This window comes from Astyanax mexicanus, chromosome 23, assembly GCF_023375975.1.
Source record: "Astyanax mexicanus isolate ESR-SI-001 chromosome 23, AstMex3_surface, whole genome shotgun sequence".
Classification (NCBI taxonomy): domain Eukaryota; kingdom Metazoa; phylum Chordata; class Actinopteri; order Characiformes; family Acestrorhamphidae; genus Astyanax; species Astyanax mexicanus.
In genome coordinates this window covers 6,025,612-6,050,000 of record NC_064430.1, presented here as the reverse complement: position 1 = coordinate 6,050,000, position 24,389 = coordinate 6,025,612, and the positions used below count along the sequence as shown (strand labels likewise).

The 24,389-nt window shown below is 34.7% G+C and overlaps 1 protein-coding gene across 2 annotated transcripts in view; it reads left to right on the top strand.

The window, feature by feature from the left end:
• The window catches only part of paqr5b (progestin and adipoQ receptor family member Vb), a 25,731-nt gene extending 2,561 nt beyond the window's left edge, over window positions 1-23,170 (top strand). The window contains exons 2-8 of one of the 2 annotated variants that reach the window (XM_022667133.2): window positions 1,016-1,143; window positions 8,525-8,730; window positions 10,456-10,582; window positions 12,249-12,293; window positions 13,641-13,737; window positions 17,673-17,817; window positions 19,761-23,170. In XM_022667133.2, coding sequence (XP_022522854.2) covers window positions 1,016-1,143; window positions 8,525-8,730; window positions 10,456-10,582; window positions 12,249-12,293; window positions 13,641-13,737; window positions 17,673-17,817; window positions 19,761-20,008 — 996 coding nt within the window. In that variant the 3' untranslated portion in view covers window positions 20,009-23,170. The remainder of the gene's footprint in view (window positions 1-1,015; window positions 1,144-8,524; window positions 8,731-10,455; window positions 10,583-12,248; window positions 12,294-13,640; window positions 13,738-17,672; window positions 17,818-19,760) is intronic. The other variant, XM_022667134.2, reaches the window with a different exon arrangement.
• The last annotated feature ends 1,219 nt before the right edge of the window (window positions 23,171-24,389 follow it).

The window sequence follows — 24,389 nt, the reverse complement described above, 5'->3', positions numbered from 1 at the left end:
GAAATGGAGTTAGTACTGAAATATTCACACTGATTGTTAGAATTTTTTTTTGGTTTTAGACATCTTTTGGATAATTAAAAACCTGCATAACAAAAAAAATTAACATAACAGGAGGGTTAAAGTAAGTCTAGTCTAGTCTAGTCTAGCAACGATAGCTACAACAAACTTCTTATTCATTTTTTTAAATTCATTTTCTTACATAAGGAATCATGCAGTAACTTAAAAGTGTTAAACAAACCAAAAATACTCTGTGAAGAAGCATTTAGGTGCTCTTATCTGGGGGAGAACTTTGTTAACTTGTATTTTCTGTCTCTGGTAACTCTGATGAACTTATCCTGTGCAACAGAGGAAACTCATGCTCTTCCTTTCCTGGGGTGGTCCTGATGAGTGCCAGTTTCATCATTATAACATTTTGGTGGTTTTTGCGACGACTGCGCTTGAGGATAATTCCAAAGTTCTGATTAATTAAATAAATAAGACCTGGCACAACTGTTTGTGGTTTTCTTCAAACCGAAGATACTGAGAAATACTGTTCTAAACTTAAATATTTAAGTTACTTAAATAATATTCAGGGATTTAGGGGTTTAAAACTGTGTAGAATCTTCAAGAGCAAGTTTAAGGTGCTTTAAGAAACATTTCCTTCAAGGGTTCCTCCACAGTTTCTAGCTTTTGGACCCTTAGAAGTTCCTTAGAACATTCCTCAAATACAGCTATTATTCACTGTGTACCTGTAACTCTACCTCCTTACTACTTTACAACTGATGCTCTCAAACACTTTATTAAGAGACAAGAAATTCAAGTAATTAACTCTTGAGTTCAGCACAGCTGTTAACTGAAAGCCTGAATTCCAGGTGTCTCTACCTCATAATACTGACTGAGGTGCTACTTTGAATAATTTAAAATATACTTTTTTTTGTTACTTAATAGTTTTATGTTTTTTTTCACAGTTTGGAAGGTTTTTAGTATCAATCTACAGTACATTATATTTTAAAATAATTAAATGTGTTTGTTTTAGGCCTTTCAGGAGGACAGTATTATCTCTGGGTATCGTCACCCTTGTAGCTCAGCCACCGACTGCGTCCTCAGTCTTTTCCAGCTGACCAATGAGACTCTTAACGTCTGGACACACTTCCTACCAACCTGGTAAGACCAAACTATTTTTAATTGAATTATAATAGTTTATAATAAGGTTATAACTAAGTCATGAGGTAAGGTCATGCATATCATTGTAACATGATTTTAATGATATTTGTTCTTTGCATTGTATGGAAATTTCATGGTGAAGGGATCAATAGAGCTTTAATAATTTAATTCAATGAGTAGCAATGGTTGTTTGGCATATTACTCCTCACTTATTAAGTTATTAGGGCTTATTATTAACTACATGCTTACATACTCAGTTGCCATTAAGGTCACCTTGCTTCTCTAAAGAACCTTTTAATGGAAACCACTTAGTTAAATAGTTATTTAGTAATACATGTACTGACTCTGGAGCTTCACCAATAGGAAGAAAAAATGAGGGAATTACAAAAAAAAAGCCTAAAGAACCAATCAAAAAAAAAAAAAAAAAAAAAAAAACAGTTGTCAGAATAGTCGATTACTAAAATAATGGTTATTTGCAAACCTGCTTTACAGCAGTTTAGTTTATACCAATATGCCACAGAAAAATACAAATATGCACTGACTCTGGAGCCTCACCAATAGAAAACACACATGTAGGGCATAATAAAAAATAATTATGACTAATCGACTATTAGAGAAAAGAATCGGAAAATGAGTTGACTACTAAAATATCAAATTAGTTGCAGCACTGCTTTATAGCAGTTTAGCTTATGCCAGATGCCACAGAAAAAACATGCATTGACTCTGGAGCCTCACCAATAGAAAACACAAATTCATGGCACGATAAAAATAATCATGACTAATCAACTAATCAGAAAAACTTAGTCGATCACTAACATAGTGGTTATTTGCAGCCTTGCACTATAGCAGTTTGATTTATACTAGACATCACATAAAAACATGCATTGATTCTTTAGCCTTAACAATAAGAAGAACAAATGGAGGGAATGACAAAAATAATCGTGACTAATCGACTTTTCAAGAAAACAATCATCAGATTAGTTGATTACTAAAAAATTGACTAGTTGCATCCCTGCTTTATAGCTGTTTGGTTTATCCCAGACGTAAAAAAATAAATAAATAAATAAATAAATTGACTCTTTAGCCTCAACAATAGGAAGAACAAATGGAGGGAATCATAAAAATAATCGTGACTAATCGACTAATCAAGAAAACAATCGTCAGATTAGTTAACTACTAAAACAGTGGTTATTTGCAGCCTTGCACTATAGCAGTTTGGTTTATACTAGACATCACATGCATTGACTCTATAGCTTTAACAATAGGAAGAACAAATGTAGGAAATGACAAAATAATCACGACTAATTGACTATTTGACTATTCAAAAAAACAGTTGTCAGATTAGTTGACTACTAAAATATTGATAGTTGCAGCCCTGCTTTATAGCAGTTCGGTTTATACTAGACATCACAGAAAAAACATGCATCAACTCTGGAGCCTCAACAATAGGAAGAACAAATTTAGGGCATGATAAAAAATATTCATGACTAATCGATTAATTGGAAAAACAATAATCAGATTAGTCGACTTCTAAAATAGTGATTAGTGGCAGACCTGCTTTATAGCAGTTTGGTTTATACCAGACGTGAGAGAGAGAGAGAGGGGAGAGAAAAAAAAACATGCATTAACTCTTTAGCTTCAACAATAGAAAATACACATTTGGGGTATGATAAAAAATAATCACGACTAATTGGAAAAACAATCGTCAGATTAGTCGACTACTAACATAGTGATTATTTGCAGCCTTGCACTATAGCAGTTTAGTTTATACTAGACATCACAAAAAACATGCATTGATTCTTTAGCCTCAACAATAGGAAGAACAAATGGAACGATTTTCAAAAATAATTGCGACTGAATGACTATTCGAGAAAACAATCGTTAGATTAGTCGACTACTAGAATATCGATTAGTTGCAGCCCTGCTTTATAGCAGTTTTATACCAGACATCACAGAAAAAAAAACATGCACTGATTCTGGAGCCTCAATTATAGGAAACACAAATTTAGGGCATGATAAAAATAATTGCAACTTATCAACTATTCGAGAAAACACTTGACAAATTAGTCGACTACTAAATTAGTGATTTTGCAGACCTGCTTTATAGCAGTTAAGATTAGACTCGGCTCAATAGGAACAGATTTTAAGGAGTGTGTTTTCTGCTGCTGAGTGTTGGAGTCTGAACTGAGCATCAGCAGCTCTGCAGCTCATTTCCTCTCCTGAGCTTTACACCGACTGCATCACTCTGTAGAGATTTAGCCTCCTGTAGACCATCAGCCTCTCTGCTATTACTGCTAATGAGCTCCCAGCACAGCGCTCCTCCGGGTCTTCCAGCACCAGTAAACACACCACAGTGATACCAGCTACTGCCAGGCTGTGTTCTACAGGCCTCACTCAATAACCACCCATTCAACTCATCACTCTATACTATCTGTGCTATATACAGTTTTCATGGTAGCACTTTATAAGGGTTATGAATACAGTACTTACAACAGTAATAACCATTGTTAAATATTAAAATGTTTCAACTAATTATTAATTAGTATTTTTTGTGCACAGTATTATTAGGCACACTATTAATGAACGTCTAATTTCTGGTCTATTTTCCGACATATGGTGGTCCGGATTATAAGGAACATTAAGAATAAAAAAAAACTTTATGTTATAGATCAAATCTGAATCTGAATAGTGGAGATTATTTTAGTGAAAGATTAGTTTTTTTAAAGTTTTTTTAAATAGCTAAAAATCACATGTAATTTTGATTAGGCATAATAAATTAGCACAGCAAGTCACAGTTACACTTTTGATTATAGGCCATTATCCTAAAGGGGTTGAATCAAATGAATTAAATACTTTAGGACAGGGGTGGGCAATTCATTTCCCCAAGTAAAAAGCATGATTCCCACATAATACGCTGGGACTGCTTTGGAGGGCCAGACAAACAGATTCACCACAATAAATAAATAAATAAATAAATAAATATCTTTATTTACTCACCATTCAGATAAAACAAAAATGTTCATGTGTTTGAAGTAAAGGCCATTAATAAATTCAGCAAATTAAACGTACTTTGGCTATCTGGTGTGCTTATCTCATTTACTGTTTTTAAGTGCTTTTTTCTTGTTCAGAGAGAGAACTTTAGTCCGTTTTGGGCTAAAACTAGTTCAGTAAAAATTTTCTGAGGTGAATGTGTAAAGGGCTGGGTATAGAAAGCCAAAGGGCCAACTGTGGCCCCCAGACTGTAAAATGCCCAAGTCTGAAAGCAATAGAAGGTGAATTTAGATGCAGCTTTGACTGTTGACTGACTGATTTTACAAACAGCTGGAAAATATTACAGCAAAATAACAAATTAACTTTGCTGTGCTCTTCTCATACCACACACACATTAACTTCTGCCCTACAGTTTTACCTGCAGGTTAAATACCACCAACCCCTCTGTTTCCAAACACACACACACACACACACACACACACACAGTCGCTTCCAATATTTGAACCTGTAAAATGTTTAACAGAAGGTTTTACTGAGTGTAGATGGCTTACTTTAAAGCTTTTATAGAATCATTTAGAGAATATGGGATCTGCCAATCCTTGGAGGCTTCAGCATTCTGTATTCAGTGTTTTTTACTCTAAATCTAAAACAAAACAAAACAAAACAATTGGCATTGTGTTCATCACTGCAATGCATTTCTACAGCATCAGTATTGAGTCCATTCTGTATGGGAATAGTAAATAATATTATTAGCCTCATATATGTACTCTTTCATATCTCAAACAATACCATTTAAATAAATACACTTCAAAAAAAGGTGCTTCACAGGGTTCTTTGTGTTATCCCACATTATGCATTATGATCACAACTCTTTAGAGTAACCTTCACACTACACAAAACATGGTCTTGTAATCAGGAATCTTTTAGTTAGTGGGTTTAATAGTAGTACTACTACATGATGATATGACTGGTCTTTCACCAGGAGGAACACACACCAAGTCTGTTGGCTTTCCAATGTGATGTTTTATCGCTCATGTGATGCAATGCTAAGGACAAAATGTGTGTGCAAAAGAATCATGCAATAGCATATATTGCCTGTGTTCTAAGAAAAAGTACAAATAAGTAGGACAAATAATACTGCCCTCAGTTTTTTCATAGATATTTTGCTACAGCTCTGGAAAAAAAAGGGACTACTTAAAAATGAGTTTCTTTGATTTTAACAAATTTAAAACCTCTGGAATATAATCAAGAGGAAGACGGATGATCACAAGCCATCAAACCACCAAACTGAGCTGCTTGAATCTTTGCACCAGGAGTAAAGCAGCATAAAGTTATCCAAAAGCAGTGTGTAAGACTGGTGGAGGAGAACATGATGCCAAGATGCATGAAAACTGTGATTAAAAAAACAGGTTTATTGCACCAAATAATGATTTCTGAACTCTTAAAACTTTATTTTTTTTGTTATTTCAGCCATTTCTCATTTTCTGCAAATAAATGCTCTAAATGACAATTTTGTATTTGGAATTTGAGAGAAATGTCTGTAGTTTATAGAATTTTATTCAAACGTATACTTATAAATAGTAAAATCAGAGAAACTGATTCTCAGATTTGTGCTCCAACAGCCCTAAAAAAACTTATGAATCATTGTATTGTCATTAACAGGTTAAGCATGAGGATAAAAACAGGGCCTGGTTTTCCAACAAACTCCAAAGAAATGTTTGTTTAACCTTCAGAAGTGCTGAAAGGTTCGTGCGGGGAGGCTCGCAATCTGCCGAGAGCAGTTTAAAACCTATTACTCAGTGACGCACCGTGCCCAGCGCTGGTTGTGAAATGCTGGTTACTGGGTGACGGAGCGTGCCCTTGCCCAACAACGCCACCCTCCCACAGCGCTACCCTCACACAATGCTATTGTGCTGAATGTGTTGCATCATTTTAAGCCAGGCTTCAGATCAGATCACCTATAGTGCAGATAATAGCAGTGTAGGGTGAGCAGGCATGCCCATTACACAGGTGCACATGTGGTTGTGTTTTAGATACAGGTCCTGAAACGAGCTTGACATCAGCTTTTAACAAGTCCAGGCTTGTGAAAAGGTCTTATAGTGTCTTATAGAACGTGTGCCGTCAGCCGGACCACAGCCTGTTATTATTAACACTGTATCCATGCCTTTATTGCTGGGGGATCTAGATCAGCTCAATTGTCTTTTTACCCCTCATTTGTCTTTGCTGCCCTAGTGAAAAAAAGTGGATTAAAGTATACCAAGCATTATTATGCTATAGTGCATTAAAGTGTTCTTGTAGCCACATTATTAAATCAGTATATTTAAAGTATTTAGAGTGCTAAAATGGAAAAATCTTTTTTTGTACTTATATTATATTTTAATTGTATTGTACTTAAATTGTGCTAACTGTACTAAAATGGAACTATTTCAAATATACCTAATGAACATTTAAACACACTACTTCATGTGTGTAACCCCATATTTTAAATATGCTCACAGTAAAATTATTATACATTTAATGAGTATTACAACTGTATCACTATTTATTATACACCGGGTATAATAGGAATGTCTTAGAATTGATGTTAAATATATGTGATACATTTACATTAGGAGTACAAATATACATGCTTCTTGTTCCTGTCTTTTGTAAGTAGCACACTTCTAGTATACTTCATTGGGTATAAAAATATATATTTTAATATACTGTACTACACTTTTTCGCATGTTATAAATTTACTTTAATTTTTTTAAATGTAGTAATTTAATTTACTTTCTAAATAAATTACATAATACATTGCACTTTAGGTGAACTACAGTAAAGGCTGTCTTTTAACACACTTAGCTGAAAAAGTACAAAAGTATATTTGGAAATAAGCATTTTTGAAGTATTTTGAATTACAATAAACTAAAAGTGTATTTTATAGTAGTTCATTAAAAAAAAAGTATGATCAAAGTTTACTTTCAAACATTTGAGAAAGCATAATATTAACATACTTTTAATATATTTTAAGTAAGTACATAAATCTGTTAGTATATTTACAGCATAATTAGACATTTCAATATGTTTTAAGTACAAATAAGTATATATTTTTTGTCGCCTTCGCAAGAAAAAAAAATCATTGCTCTTACAAAAAAAAATCTTGTATTTCAAAAAGATAACACTCCAGAAGAAGAAAAAAAAACTCTTAAAATGTTTAAACGGCATGGTGTAAAGAACAACTGCCAGGTTTAAATTGTGTCAAAAACAGAGGTGAGCGATATGACCCAAAAATAATATCACAATATTTCATAGTATTTTCACGATAACGATACTCCTGGTGATATGACAACACACTGAATTGAAAAAAATATTTCAAGAATACGCTACAGCAACAAAATGAAAATTATAAAACGTTATTATTGCATATTAGGGGTGGGCGATATGGCTCTAAAATAATATCACGATATTTCAGGGTATTTTTGTGATAACAATATACTTGGCGATATAGGAAAACTGGAATAATTCATTCATTTCAGGAATATAGTATAATAATATAACAGTATAATCATAATGTGGCAAAATAAATAATATAGCATAAAATAATATAATGCAGCAAATAATATTGCAGAATATTTAGTGCATGCATATAAACTGCAAACTAAAACAATTATACAATAAATACACCTAAAGCTTCACAGTAAATAATAGACTACTTTTAAGACAGAACATCTCTATTATTATTATTATTATTGGATTTTTAATATCATGATATTTCTGTGTCACGATATATTGTATACGATATAATATTGCCCACCCCTATTGCATATGATATATGATATGGCACACCCCTAAAACTAAGATAAAAAAAAATAAAAAATAAATATATATATATATATATATATATATATATATATATATATATATATATATATATATATATATATATATATATATATATATATATATATATTTTTTTTTTTTTTTTTTTCCAGATTTGTAACAGAAGTCAATGATCCTGAATTTCATGACACTAATAATAATGCACTCCAAATATCTCCATATATCCAGCATTAAAGTAAAATAAACGATACTGGACAGATATAATCTGTCTCTAGTAGATATATAATGTGAAATATAGGAGAACATTGTGATTTTTTATTTTGCTTAAAACAAAAAAGTAGTACCCTGATGTGATATCATTCTTGATATTTAAAAATATTGGCGATATTATTGCGTACAATACGATATAGCACACCCCTAGCCACAATCATTATTATATATTATATATTATATATTTATTCCTACAGTAATTGGATCATGCATGCATTTACTCACAGTCCACTGCCTTATATTTTTTTATGCATATGAATATATAGAATTATACTGTCTCTCTCTCTTTCTCTTTAAGGTATTTTCTATGGAAGCTGCTGACGGTGGTGTGTATGCAGGACGTGTGGAATGATGCGTACACATGGCCGCTGCTGGTCTATCTGTTGTCCTGCTGCGTTTACCCGCTGGCATCCAGCTGTGCCCACACCTTCAGCACCATGTCCACTCGTGCTCGCCACATCTGCTTCTTCTTTGACTACGGAGCCCTCAGCTTTTACAGCCTGGGTAGGGCTACACCCACTCTCACACACACTCTCACACACCTAGGTGCACATACCATGCATTTTTTTAGAGTTCAGAGATAAAATCAGTGCATTTTAATTCAGTTCAAGTTCAAGGCACTTGATCTTGTTTATCTTGACAGTCAGCCTTTCTTTACAGTATCGCTAAAAGTGTGTACACTCTGCATTAGATTACATAGAATACATTTTGGCATTTTCTGAGTCAGACTCATCAATTACATAGTGAATTCTTTGATCTTCTTGCCCCTTAATAATGTGTTTGAGAGCATAAGTTGTAAAAGTTGTGAAGAGCAGGTTCATACACTTTGTGCAAGGTAAAATTTAAGCACTTTCCAAGCAACCTTTATTTAAACTCGGAGTACATTGAGGGTGGCCCTCATTTACAATGCAGCCGAGAAATTACATAAAGAAGGTAATATAATACAGGAAATTGACAAATCCTGCACCTAACAGCTGGGGTTATGCATAGGGCTCAGCCAGGATCTACTACTCACTCAACTAACAACAATAGCAAAACCACCACAATCTGATACTGGCTCGACAAGAATCCAGAAGCACAGCCTAACACTATGTTCATGGTCCATTGCCTCAACTGCCAAGTAACAGACCTACCAAAAAATAACCTATGAACACATAGAATCCCTCCTTAATCTAAGCTCACTTCCTTTAACTATGGCAACAACACACTTACCTAAGCACAATCACACACAATAAATCACATTATAAGTTGCGTGAGCAGAACACAGCAACCACTACCATCTGATACTGGCTCGACAAGAATCCAGAAGCATAGCGAACTATGTTCATGGTCCGTGCCTCAACTGCCAAGTACTCAGACGTCTACAAAAACTCATGAGACAAATTATTACAAGAGCAGGACCACACCAATCCCCTTCATCCAAACTCTAACACAAACTTCAGTGCAAGCTCTTCTCAGGGGTCATCAGGCAGGCACCTTCCTTCGTCATTGTTTCGCTGAATTAGGAAGGGATTTACAGCAACAAAAAAAAAAGTCACTTCACAGTGACTATGCTACTGAGAAAAAAATACTTCTAAGTAAGCAAATAGCAGGAGTTATGGATTTACTGGTTTCAGTTTCACACAATTTAAAAACCAATATTCCTCACCGCATTTTTACCCTATTCATTTCTTTGAGCAGTTACTGCAGTATGTCAAAAAATGAGTTGAGAGCATTTATAAACAAATATACTCAAAATAATTGATTTGCTTTTTGTCACACTGCAAGAAATGGGATTATTTTTACGCAAACACAGCCAGAATTGTGTTCGGTAATAGCAGAAGGAGATTTTTAATTTTTTTAATTTTTTATTTTACGTTCTACAATTACTTCTTTAAGCGAACTAATTTTGTCAGATCCATATTATGGCAAGAACTACTCAAATAAGTTGAGGTGAGGATCAAGTGAGGATGCCAAGACTATCAAAAACATTATGATGGAACTGGCACTCATCAGGAGCGTCCCAGAAAAGAAAAGAGCAAGAGTTTCCTCTGTTGCACAGGATAAGTTAATTAGAGTTTCCAGCCTTAGAAACCACAAGTTATCAGCACCCCAGAAAACAGAGCACCTAAATGTTTCTTTACAGAGTATGTTGGTTTGTTTAACACTTAAGTTACTGCATGATTCCTTATGTGTTCCTTCATAGTGTAGATGAACTGAACTGGTACTTGTCTCTGTTGATATGTTCAGGTTCAGCCATCACCTACTCAGCGTATGTGATGCCGGACGGCTGGGTGAACAGCACGTTTCACAAGTACTACATTTCTATAGCTGTCTTTAACACCATCATCTGCACCGCCATGGCCTGCTACTCCAGGTAACACCACAGCCACACACTGCAGAATCAGTCTACACACTGCCCCAATAGATTTACCATTTACTAATTACGGTAATTCTGGACCAATTCTAAAGCAAACCAATTAATATTAACTAATCACAGCTGCTTAAACTAGTATTGAGCTACATATCTAACTTTACTGCAATAGCTGTATTAGCATGCTAATACACTGTTCAATTTTTACCATTACAGCAGGGGTGTCCAAACTACGACCCGCTAAGTGTCAGAAACGGGCCAAAGAGTCTAAAAGCGGAGAGAGTGCGCATTTCTAGAGCAGAAAAACGGGGCAAAGAGTCTAAAAGCGGAGAGAGTGCGCATTTCTAGAGCAGAAAAACGGGGCAAAGAGTCTAAAAGCGGAGAGAGTGCGCATTTCTAGAGCAGAAAAACGGGGCAAAGAGTCTAAAAGCGGAGATGGTGTGCGTTTCTAGCGCAGAGAAACGGGCCAAAGAGTCTAAAAGCGGAGAGAGTGCGCATTTCTAGCTCAGAAAAACGGGGCAAAGAGTCTAAAAGCGGAGATGGTGCGCATTTCTAGCTCAGAAAAACGGGCCAAAGAGTCTAAAAGTTGCCGTAATTAAGGTGTTTTATATTAAGAGACATCATGAAATTAAACATCAATTGAAAAAATCTTAGTTTACACAATAATGTCAAAGATAACGTTGGTATTTAAAGAGGTATATTTCATTATTTGTTTTATTACAGAGTCTGTGGCCTGTGACTTCAAATATATTTCTCCTTCTGGCCCCCAACAAAAAAAGTTTGGACACCCCTGCATTACAGCTTTAGCTTCTTAAAATAGGACTTATATAACCAAACGTATTGGGACACTTACACAATATACCTACAGGACCTTTTTAAGTGCCTATTCTAACACCTAGTCATCAGCCCTGCCTCCATCCGCACACGGTCTCGTGTCCGGACCAATCAAGAGCTCAGCACTGAGCTCTCAAAACCCGAGGCAAACAGCAAAACAACAGTAATCAGTCCTTTAATCAGGCATTTAAATGGCTTTTTAAAAGGTAAATAAGAGCGTGTGTTTTTCTGGGATTAAAAGCGTGAATTCAGCTGTAACTGGAAATATCTGTGCTGCAAAAAACTGTGCTGGACTGAGGTGCACAGCTTTCCACACATGCTCATGTTTACAAGCACGTGCCCAACCATGTGGATGTAGGCCATGCAGTTACCTCGTGTTTACTCCTGCCATCCCCCTGCAAAAATTGCCACTTGTCCAGGAGTAGGGCTGGGTATCAAAATTCAACATAAAAAAGGCACCAACCGAAACATCTCGGTACTGAACGGTTTAAAAAATTTGGTGCCTGTTTTTGTTACTCTGCATGAAATGCACATGAATGCACAGAGTGTGTGCGTAGTAAGGTAGAAAAAGATATATATATAAAAAAAAGGATCTTTTGGTAGAACAAAAAAATTTAAACAATACCCAGCCCTATCCAGGATTCACATGTATTGTCCATTTTTAATAGTCACTTCTGAAAAAAATAATTGAGATATTACCTTACAACTTTTATGGGAGTATAAACTGAATTGTGTAGAATCTCTCGGGGATGCAGTAGCTCTATGTGAAACATCTATGCTAACAGTTAGTATCTTAATGCTTCTCTCCTTCTCTTCCCTCCTTTTCTGTGCTAAGGCTTGGCTTACCATTTCTCCATTATAACCATGACATCACAGAAAGGTAAAATCTGCTTTTACTTTACTTAAAACACTTTGGTGCACTTTGGTGTGGCTCCAAAAGCTTCAAATTATTGCAATTCACTTTTCCATTCTTTTCTGCCTTAATTCAGATTAGTGGGGCATAGCGCACAAACAGTATAGGGCACTGCTGACCAAATGGCATACTGTATTTATTTCTGAGAATAGCAAACAGACAAATACTAATGTTATAGACAATATAAGAGTAACATTCCCAAAACTAAAAATAAATACGAATCAAAACTGCATCACAAAACTTAATAAAGTTAAACAGTTTAAGTGTTATGGAAAGCTGACTCTGCACAGACCACTTTAATTATTTTATATGTTATGCTATATAAGACAAAACCAAAAATTAGGATTTGCTGATAATATGCGTTTTATTTTTATATATATTTAATGTAGGGGTGTATTTACTGCTTCTTAATAGAACACACTAACTTACTGTAGACACACTCTAAAATTAAAGTAAACTTTTAACTTTTACCACCTTTGAATACATGTTTTATCTAGGCCCGTCACGATAAAAACAATTTTGTGTACGATATATTGTCCAAGATATTATTTTAAGACTATTAAATGTCATTGACATAATGATAACAGAATAGCTTAAAAAAGCAATTATACACATTTTTTTATCTACTTATTTCCTCACCTGTTCACTTTTATATATGTGGACAAACATACAAATAAACACAATAGACGATATCACGACTATCAAAAATTATTGAGGTCATGATCATTTATTGTACGATAAATCGATATTGCAATTATTGTGGCAGGCCTAGATATATCAAACATGGTAAAACATAGATACAAGGTTTTTGATATAAATATATACTGTATATTGGCTGGCATAATTTTATATAATCTAGAAAATAAAGAGAAATAGGTAAAGACGTTTACCTCAACAGAATAAATGTTAACATGCTAGTCACACCATTACAGAATTAGCTTCTTTAAAATTAAATTCCTTCTATTGGACAGAAGCATGGGGATACTCGCATATTACACCTGCATGAGCTTATAGAACATCGTATTGTTAACTGTAACTATAAAGATATATAAGATCAACAAATATCAGTATAATGCATGAATAATTAACATGTTAACCTACATTGAAAAAACATTTACATGCAGTTTTACTGTATATTTGATCTAATTTAACAGTAAAAAATTCCCAACTGCATTTTTTTGCCGGTTAGTGTGCAGATTTAGTGTGGGCGCTGGTTTCACCACACCCTTTATACTCTTACTCATGCAAGTTATTTGTTGGGAATGTCTCTGTGATGACTCAATCTAGATAATAAATCTCGATCATCCCTCACAGATTCCCAGAGAGCCAGAGACCCAAGCTCGGCAAGGTGCTGCGCATTTCAGCCTTCACCTACCCGTACCTGTTCGACAACATTCCTCTCTTCTACAGAGTGAGTTTCACACTACACACACACACACACACACACTACACACACACTACACACACGCAAAGAATAATCTAGAATATTCTATATAACCAATACATTTCCATGATTTTTTCATGACTTTTCCATGCCTTCAAGGCAAATTTTTTATGACCACAATATTTTTAAAACAGTGCAGACATGGAAATAAAACCAAAAATCAACTAAAAATATAATTGAAATTGATTATAATAGGTCTCAAATTAATCTGGGCTAAATAACTGAATTAACTCTGTGCTGACGTATTTTTGTAAGATCCAAATAGAATTTTTTTCATCGATAAACTGAAACACACAGATTTGTAGACAAAACTTATCCAGGGCTGGAAATTGTTTTTTTTTTTTTTTTCAGATTCCATGACTTTTCCAGGATTTTCATGACCGTACGAACTCTGATAAAAGTATGCTACGAGAAAAGAATAAGCAGAAATTTTATACCTTCTATTGACTGTAAATCAATATATTTTTTTAGCTATTCTGAGATCTTTTAAAACCCTGAATCTGCCACAAAATGAAGCACTGAGAGCCTTAAAAGTGCACAGGAAATTTATATATATATAAAAAATAAAAAACACTTTATACGCACAGTACCTTCAAGCAGCTCTCTTGAAATTAGGTTACAATAAGTCGACTGATGAGGACGAACGAATAGGTAGTACAGGGTTATAGACTGCAAAATTAATTCACTAGAAAACTCTCCATGATATTTATGCATTTTCACAGAATTCATCTGTTCCCCAATCCTACGTATTTATTTGTACCCTAATTACAAAAGTATTTTAACCCTTTCCAACCTGATTTCTGTTCCAGTTTATTTAACAGGAAAAATACAAAAATGCTGTTTTTGTAATGTACAGAAAAGAAGAATCTTATACTGTAATATAAAGTCCAGTTAAATAAAGTTAAATTAACTATAATATTTAATTGTTCTGATCTGTATTGAAAGCCTGTGTTTAACATTTTAATTTTATATTTTATATTGAATTTTATGTCACAAAGCATTCCTGAATAATAGAAAAATAAACTTTAAATCACATAAACGTAGCAAAAATGAGCTCTTTTTACTTTGCCTTGTCACCTGAGCTGTCATTTTATTTTATTTTTTTTATATAAAGTATGAAGCTACTTTGAGTTTGTTAACGGTGCAAAAATAGCCATTTCTATGCCGATATCACTAACATTATAAGCCAGTTGGGAGCATCAGCTAAAAGCTCTGCATTTCAGATTGCTAGGGGAGAACGAAGGTGGGCTATTTGACAAAAGTTCATGTTTCACCACAACAAAAGTCCATTTCACGCCAGATTTCTCCTTTAAATGCCCTTTTAACAGCACACAAACAACATCAGTAGTGAAGGCACAATCAAATCAGCAGGCACGGCGGCCTTCAAAATGTTAAATTAAATGTATAATAGCTTACCATTACTGAAAAAGAAGACCATTCTTTTCTGTCCTTATGGTTGAAGTGGTTGATAGCAGGGTCACATCTGACCACACATCTGATCCTTCAACTGCAATCTGCAACTGTTGCACAAAAATACAATATAAGAACTTTCTTTACTTTCTTAAAGGTACACTTTTCTAAATTGTACAAATATATTGTCTCAAATATAAAATATTGGTCATTACAGGGTCAGATGTAAGTCTTTTCTAAGAACAAGAAGAACAGATTTGTACCATTTAACCAGCCCCCCCAAAAAAACTCTTAAACCTTTATGAATATGAACACTGCAACTTTTTTGTTATTTCAGCCATTGCTCATTTTTTTGCAAATAAATAAATGCTCTAAATGACAATATTTGTATTTGGAATTTGGGATAAAAAAAATGTTCGTAGTTCATAAAATAAAAAAACAATGTTAATTTTACTCAAACATACAGCTATAAATAGCAAAATCATAGATTTTTTTCCAGAGCTGTATATTTTAAGTATGCATGTTTAATTTAAAAGCCAGAGTTTTGAAAGCCAGTCAAATTCTTAACACATATTCAGTTAAAGAAAATGTTTATAATCTTTTTAATCCTTTCTGGTACAAAAAAAACATGGGAACCAAAAATACTTTTACTGAATGTCTGCTGTTTTTTTTTTTACAAAGTCAAGTAAAAGCACATAAAAAGCTGGCTGGTCACAGTACGCACCGTAGCTCTCCTTCAATCCGGAAAGTACCGCAGTACGGGGAAAGCGGTCGCTGTAATCTCCAAAATGTTAAGGATCCAGAAGCGGCCGCTACGCAAGCTCTGTGCGGTCAATAAAGCGATTGAAAATCTACGGTAGTATGCGGTCAATCACGCTGTTGTTGTACGCTCCGTGTACCGCGCGCGAATTTTTCAATGAGCCCCACGGCCAAGCGGAGGACCAACCAAAGCCTTGGTGGTCTTGAATAAACTTCCAAAACTTCCCAAATCACACAATCCATCTTTAGCTCAAGACCCAAGAGCCCAAGAGTTGAAATGCCGCACAAAACTCTTAATTTGCGCACCAAATAAAGACCCTTTTCTTTAAAAGCTCATCTTGAAAACGGCGCGGCCTTGATTTCTGTTGATATCTGTTTTTAGCAGGGTTGCCAGGTCCAACAAAAATTATCCAGCCCAAACTCAGTGTAAACCGTCCCTTTAAAAGCTTAAACTATCCCAGAATATATGTCTGTCACAGGATTGAAGCAAATGTAAAAAAAACTACTTTAGGTGTACAACTTGTAACATTAGTGTTTTATTAGTTCTTTTATAACAGTTTTATATTCCAGTTAAGAACATTTAATAATAACACAATTAGTAAAAAAAACTGACTCTCTTTTTTCCTCTTCAACCTTTTTTATCTTCTTATGATTTCTGGTTAGATTGTGATTTCCTTCTTTCTCTTCTTCCTTTTCATGCTTTCCTTTATATTGTTATGTTCTCCTGGTTCTTATTGCTGTTATTGTTGTAATTGGCAGCTGCGGTAAGTTTTAAAATTAGCAAAAAAAAATAAAAAAAAAAATGCACCCCGCCACCTCTGAATTTTTGCTTCAATCCTTTTCATCAAACAAGCCCAATTTGTCGGGAAAACCGCAAACCTGGCAACTCTTTGTTTTTAGTAGCTTCGTGTGTGTGATCTCACAGGGGCGGAAATTATCGTAAAGCCCGCCCACTTAAAAGGAAACATCTTAAATTGGTCGATTTTACTGTCAATTAAAACAGCTCTAGCACTGCCTGTAAATGAATGAACAGCTTGACCACCAATCACCAGCATCCTGCAGAAATATCACAGTTCTGATAGGGCGAGACAACATAGGCTCCACCTAATTTGACCCCTCACCTTCCAACACAAATTGAATAGGAATGTTTGAATGAATTAATTCAATTGCTTGTTTTTTATAATTATTTAGGATGTTTATTGTCATATTGTTAATAGATGAAATAAAAGTGGAACTAATGAAAAATGTTTTAAAGGTGTAATTTCTCTAGAAAGCATTTAGTACACACTAAAAAAACGTAGTACAAAGTCTTTTCTGACAAAAAAAGTACTGATTTGTACCACTGAACCAGCCAAAAGGTACATTCAGTATTCTGTATCACTGTACTAATAAACAATATATATTTTATTTATACATTTTTCATTGGAAAGCCAGACCATTTTGCATTATCAAGTTCTTGACACATATTCAGTTGATGATAATGTTTATAATCTTTATATTCTAAAAACTTATAACTAAAACTAGTACTCTGTTGTACCTCAATATAAATACAGCCTCAGTGAAAATCTTTGTCTTTTTTAAGTACAAATCTGTACTTTTATTTCTTAGTGTGTATAGAATATAGAATACAATTTTTAGTTATCTTTAAATAACCACCTTAATATGACATTCTTCTGAAAACTAAAAAAGAAAACATGACAATAATATAAAATGCTAAACTGTTGTTGTTGTAGATATTTCTCTGTGCGGGTGAAGGCTGCACGGTGAACGAGGTGAACTCTGTCCACGTTTACCACACACTGCTGGCATTCCTGACGGGATTCCTGTTCGCCACACACCTCCCCGAGAGGCTCGCACCTGGACGCTTCGACTACATCGGTGAGGCGGGGCTTATCAGCCTCTGTTTGCACAACAGTCAGCAGGCTGTTCCGCATCAGGGCGCAGTGTGTGGGTTTACTACAGTACGGTTTGTACTAAAAATATTCTAAAACCACTGTCTCTCAGAGGCTGCTGGGACACTGGGGTTTGACATTGTCCAGACATCCCAAGTTGCAAAAGTTGATTTCAGGGCCTCTGCTTTCCTGCCTAAAAAATTGACAGTAACAATATCACAAGAAATTGCACAAAATCAAAAACATTTAATATCATATTACAATAATTATTAATATTGCCTCCGCCATGATCTGCTTTCTCTCACTCACTGAACAAATCCCGTCCGGGAGGATGGAAAAACACTGCCCGCCCACACTAAAAACTGATTGGCTGTCTCGCAGACTCTTTGCAGAGAACAGGCCAATCAGAACCCTCTCTGTTTTCTCTCTCTCCTTCCCACACGCGATTAGAGAAAAAAAAGTCTGTCGCCTGTGTGCGCGTTTGGGGCACTCATTCTGAATTCCGGGAGATTATATGTGACTCGCGGGCATCAGGGAGCCGCTACCGAAATGAGACTCCCGCAGCTTCAGGGAGACTTGGTTTGTCTGCATTGTCACACTCTGAGATAATGCGGGACTACTGTTATAGAAAAACCTCATATCTCTAAAATAAAATGAGTTTTTTAGATTATAAAACATAATTTATTATATATTATTTTAACATCTAAACAGCTATTAAAAGCTTTCCTTGCACTAAAATCTACCTTTTCTTGTACTTTGTGAAATACAATAGGTCTCTCTGAGTTGTATATGCATGCTGCACATGTAACTGTTCCTCAACCTCCATTGTCTGCAGTAGCTAGTAAAAGAAAATGTTCTGAAAAATAAGTTAATCACAGTTAACCGTTTATACTAGTTAAAAGGAAAAATCCACCCCGAGGTTTTGTTCCAACTACCTGGGTGGCTCTGCTGGTGCTCAGCCATTAAAACCTCAAGGTGGATTTTTACTTTCTGGACCTGGACTACCCACCTCTGTGGGTAAGTATCTGGGTTTAAATTGGATCTCCGGTGGATTTGGCATTTTACAGAAACTCTAAAAATAGGTCAGTGGCTGAACTGCACTTAGCAGGGCATTACACATGTTGTAAAGTAACATATGATGTTGAAAAGCCTGTTATTAGTATAAAAAATTCTTTATTTTGCAATATTTCTAAATGTTGTTCGTCTCGCTGCGTCGCAGTACTGTTAGCCAATCAGAGGCGATAAGTTTGTATGTACGAATATTTATGAGCAAGACCCGAAATCCTATTGTTTCACCTCGCCCACTCCTTCACCAGACTAAAGCACTGTTATACCGGATCACCAGAGCTTTTTTTTCACAAACCCAGCTCACATGGCATTCATTCATACTAGATACCACAACTAGACATTTTAAAATGAAAGCAAAAACAATGGAATAATACCTCAAAAGCTTACATATCCCAGCAGAATTTAAGCTCTCTTGGCCTTTTTTTCAGTGAGTATGATTGGGTGAAGCCATATATTGTCAAATTACTGTGTTTTCTCTTTTTAAATCATAATGTCGGACCTAAAAACTCACTGTTCCCAGCTCACAGACGCCTTGTGCTGATCAACATCACCCTAGTAGTAATAAAGAAAAAAAAGAGCACCATCTACACACCCAGAGAGAGCCAAGCCAATTGTGCTCTCTCAGGGCTCTGGCAGTTGATGGCAAGTTGCATGACTGGGATTTTAGCTGTTTAGCTTCATTCGCTCCCATACTTTTTGAAATCACTCGTGGGCTCGCTCTCTTTAGTAGTTTCCAGTCATTCTTTAATATAATGTCAGAGATTAAAAAGTTGGTAGGCTCTCCAAAAACAGCTCTGATATGACTTTTATTCTGAAATTTCTTCCTGTACATCACTAACTTCTCATCCCTGCCTCTTGCAGGCCACAGCCACCAGCTGTTCCACGTATGCGGGGTCATTGGCACGCACTTCCAGATGCAGGCCATAGAGATGGACATGTCTCTGAGACGGGCGTGGCTGCAGGATCACGCTCCGCCCGTTACCTTCAGCAATACTCTGGGAGCCGCTCTGCTCTGCATCTTCATCAGCCTGGGCATCATCTTCCTCTTCAGTCGTCCACTTCTCCGCCACCCAGCTTCCAGCAGAGACCCCCGTACGGCGAGGAAGTGATGCAGGGACTAGATACAGCTCCATAAGACTGTCTGAAGGTTCTGCAGAGGGTTCTGGCAGGAGGAATCTTCTGTAGATTTAGGTCTGGAGGTTCTGTACACTTGAAAAGGATTGGTCAAAAAGGATGTGTGGAGAAGTTACTGAAATTTAATCAGGTAGTATTATACACTTACTGCTCATTTTATTAGGTACACCTTCCATCTTTCTTCTACAGCTCTTGTATTGGTTGGTCATGCTTTTGCAGTCCATTATTGGCTGGTTTATGACTGTAGAAGTCGCTATTGGCCAGAGATGCACCACCAGCCTTAATCTGATTTTTGGCACATTTAGATGTCTCCACATTGATGATTGAAAGTCTAGACACCAAGAAACCACATGAAATCCAATTTGTTGCTTTAGTAGCCATCCCAGATGTAAAGTTAAAAAAGATTTTTAGTGAAGATAAATGAGCGAAAAAGTGGAAAAATGTATGAAAACCAACGGGAAAAAAAATTGGTCTCTAGACAGTTTTGATTTTTGGCTTTAGAAACCATCGCTCTAAAGTTGGAGACCTTCGAGGTAGACAAACTAATTTATTAAATTTAAAATAAACAAAAAAGTTGAAAAAATTATTAAAACCAGCTAAAAAAAAACGAAATATCTGGACAATATACAGTTTTGATTTTTAGTTTTCATTCCAAAAAATTTAAATCAGATTTTTGGCATCTAGATTGTATCCAGATTGATAACTGATAGTCTAGACAACAAGAAACCACATAAAATCCATTTTTTGTCCTTACTAGCCATCCTTAATGTGAAGTTGGAGATCTCTCTTAGGTAGAAAAACAGATTCAGTAAAATTAAAATAATCAGAAAATGTGGAAAAATGTATGAAAACCAGCAAAAAAAAAAAGGCTTTCAACATCTGACCAATTAACAATTTAGATTTTTTGTTTTAATTAAAAGTCTTTAATTCAAAAGTTTTTTATCCGATTTTTGGCATATCTAGATTGTCTCCAGATTGATGATTGATAATTTAGACACCAAGAAACCACATGAAACCCGGATGTACCCATCCCGGATGTAAAGTTGGAGATCTCTCTTAGGTAGAAAAAACTGATTTAGTGAATTTAAAATTAACAAAAAATGTGGAAAAATGTATAAAAACCAGCAAAACAAAACCTTTTGTGGACTTATCTAGGTTACAAATACTGTGTCAGGCTGCTTCGACATCAGCAGCCGGAGTCTGAGAGAGCACAATCAGCCATGCTCTCTCTGAGTAGGTACAGTAGGTGGCGTTCTCTCCCAACATCACTCCTAGTGTGATTCTGGTCATTACAGGCATCTATTAGCTGATGTATCAGAACTGGGGATCAGACTGCCAGTCTTTTATCATAAATTTACAGTAAATCTCTGGCAACCCTGTCTGCTAGTTTTTACTGACTCTTAGTGGCCAAAGAGCAAATACAAGGAAGGTGTTCCTAATAATGAGCTGGATACTCAGTGTATTTAAATCACAACTCACTTGATATTTAAGGACTATGCAGTGCCAGATATGTGTGTGTGTGTGTGTGTGTGTGTGTGCGTGCGTGCGTGAGTGCGTGTGTGTGTGTGTGTTTGTGTAACATTTATCAGTCCAATGTTTTGACCATTTGAGACAGCTTAATTCAGACAAAGAAATTTGGGTTCCAGTTTTTTTTTGTTTTGTTTTGTTTAATTTTAATCAAAAATGCAAAAATTAATCTATACCTGATTTTCTTCCCCTCTACACTGCAAAAATCAATTGGCAAAAACTAGACAAAATATATGTAAATTAAGACATATACAGCTCTGGAAAAACTTAGAAGTGAAGACGTTTCTCTGATTTTGCTATTTATAGGTTTATATTTGAGTAAAATGAACATTGTTGTTTTATTCTAGAAACTACAGACAACATTTCTCCCAAATTCCAAATAAAAATATTGTCATTTAGAGCATTTATTTGCAGAAAATGAGAAAAGTCTAAAATAACAAAAAAGAAAAACAAGTTCATATTCATAAAGTTTTAAGAGTTCAGAAATATTGCTCATATTTGGTGGAATAACCCTGGTTTTTAATCACAGTTTTTCATTCATCTTGGCATCATGTTCTCCTCCACCAGTCTCACACACTGCTTTTGGATAACTTTATGCCACTCCTCAAGTTCAGCTTGGTTTGATGGCTTGTGATCATCCATCTTCCTTTGATTATATTTTAGAGGTTTTTAATTTGGTAAATTAAAGAAACTCATAATTTTTAAGAGGTCTCCAGAGCTGTATGCTTACATTATGCAAACAAATCTGCCAATTTCTTAAAAAAGCCAAAACAAAGTCTTAAAATAAGTAAAGTAAGACTTAAATCAAGCAAAAAAATCACCATGAATTTGGACACAATAATCAGAATAAATTGATTGCTGACCTTTTGTGCTTATTTTGAGTTCAAATTATTTAAAATAAGGTGGACATTTTAAGTAAGACTGATATAAATATAAACTCCTAAATTAAACAAAATAATATATCACTTACACAATGCTTAGTAAGACAAAAAGTCTAATCAGAGAAGGAAATAAAATGTTCTTTTTTTTTTTTTGCAGTGTATAAGGGTACAATCCAATCTACTTTTGTTGCAAGATGCAACAATACAAAGTTTAAGAATTTTTACTACACTAAAAAAATATATATATATATATATATATATATATTTTTTTTACCAATGTTTTACTTCCATTTACAGATTTAGCCTCAAATGTTCAGAATATTGAACTGATAATCGTTATACTGACCATTATGTACATCTGTATGTTATGTAGGTGCTAATGATCTCAGGGCATTCTGAGCCAGAGTAATGGTGCCTGACACAGCCAGTCTCTTCTAATTAATCCTAATGACCATAAATGACCTCAAATGCACAGCAGTTAATGCAACCAGTGCAGCCAAAGAGCACAATAATAAAGCAGCCAACAAGCCAAGAAAAAAACTCAACCAACAGTAAAGAGTAAAGCATGAGGACAACGTCTACAGTCTGATACCTACCGTTTCCGTTACGTATTTCTGCACCAAATGATGTTTTTGTATATTGTGATTGATTTTTGCACAAATGCCTTTGTACTTCCTATGCTATTTATACCTTGTAAATATATATTTGTAATAAACTGTATTGATATAACTGAGGTTTTACATTTTTTTTTACTGTTTCCTGTTTCCTGATTCCTAGTTGTCCTATGCTGACCTCTAGAGGCTGCTGATTGTAGTACACGCTGTACTGAGACACTTAATACAGCTCTTGAAAAAATTAGACATCTCTTCAGTTTCTGAATCAGTTTCTCTGATTTTGCTATTTATAGGTTTATGTTTGAGTAAAATCAACATTTTTGTTTTATTCAATAAATTACAGATAACATTTCTCCCAAATTCCAAATAAAAATATTGTAATTTAGAGCATTTATTTGCAGAAAATGAGAAATGGCTGAAATAACAAAAAAGATGCAGAGCTTTCAGACCTCAAATAATGCAAAGAAAACAAGAAGTTCATATTCATAAAGTTTTAAGAGTTCAGAAATTAATATTTGGTGGAATAACCCTGGTTTTTAATCAAATAAACAGTTTTCAGCATCGTGGCATCATGTTCTCCTCCACCAGTCTTACACACTGCTTTTGGATAACTTTATGCCTTTACTTCTGGTGCAAAAAAAAATCAAGCAGTTCAGTTTGGTTTGATGGCTTGTGATCATCCATCTTCCTCTTAATTTCAATTTGTTAAAATAAAAAAAACTGTTTTCCAGAGCTGTATTTCTATAATAATTCTGTTTCTCTGCATACTTTATGATTATCATCATCCTCCTTCCACCCTGTTCTTCAATACAGGATAGAGAACAACTCTATCCCACAGAATAACTATTATTATTATTACTATTATTTTTATTTATTTTTATTTTTTATTTTTTTATTATTATTATTTCTTTAACACTTTTTTAACTAAAATAAATAATTCTACATTAATACTCCATTAGCTGACACCTATTCTATTGGCAACCAGGTGCACTTTACCGTATTGAAACATTTAAACATTAAAACAATTAAAGTTCTTTAATTACAGCTAAAATAAGTTGTTTTTTTAACTATAACATCTATTTTACATCTATTTAAAAAAAGAACAAATGTGGTTCTTCAATAACTCTACATAAAGAATGCACTGAAGGAGAGTTCTCTTGAATTACAAATGGAAATATTGACCCTTTCATTTAATAAATGTATTAAAACCAGAGGTGGAAAGTATATAATCACATTTACTCAAGTTACTGTAATTGAGTAGATTTTTTGAGTAATTTGTCATTTTAAAATAGGTAAATTTACTTTTACTTATGTACATTTTGACACAAGTAATT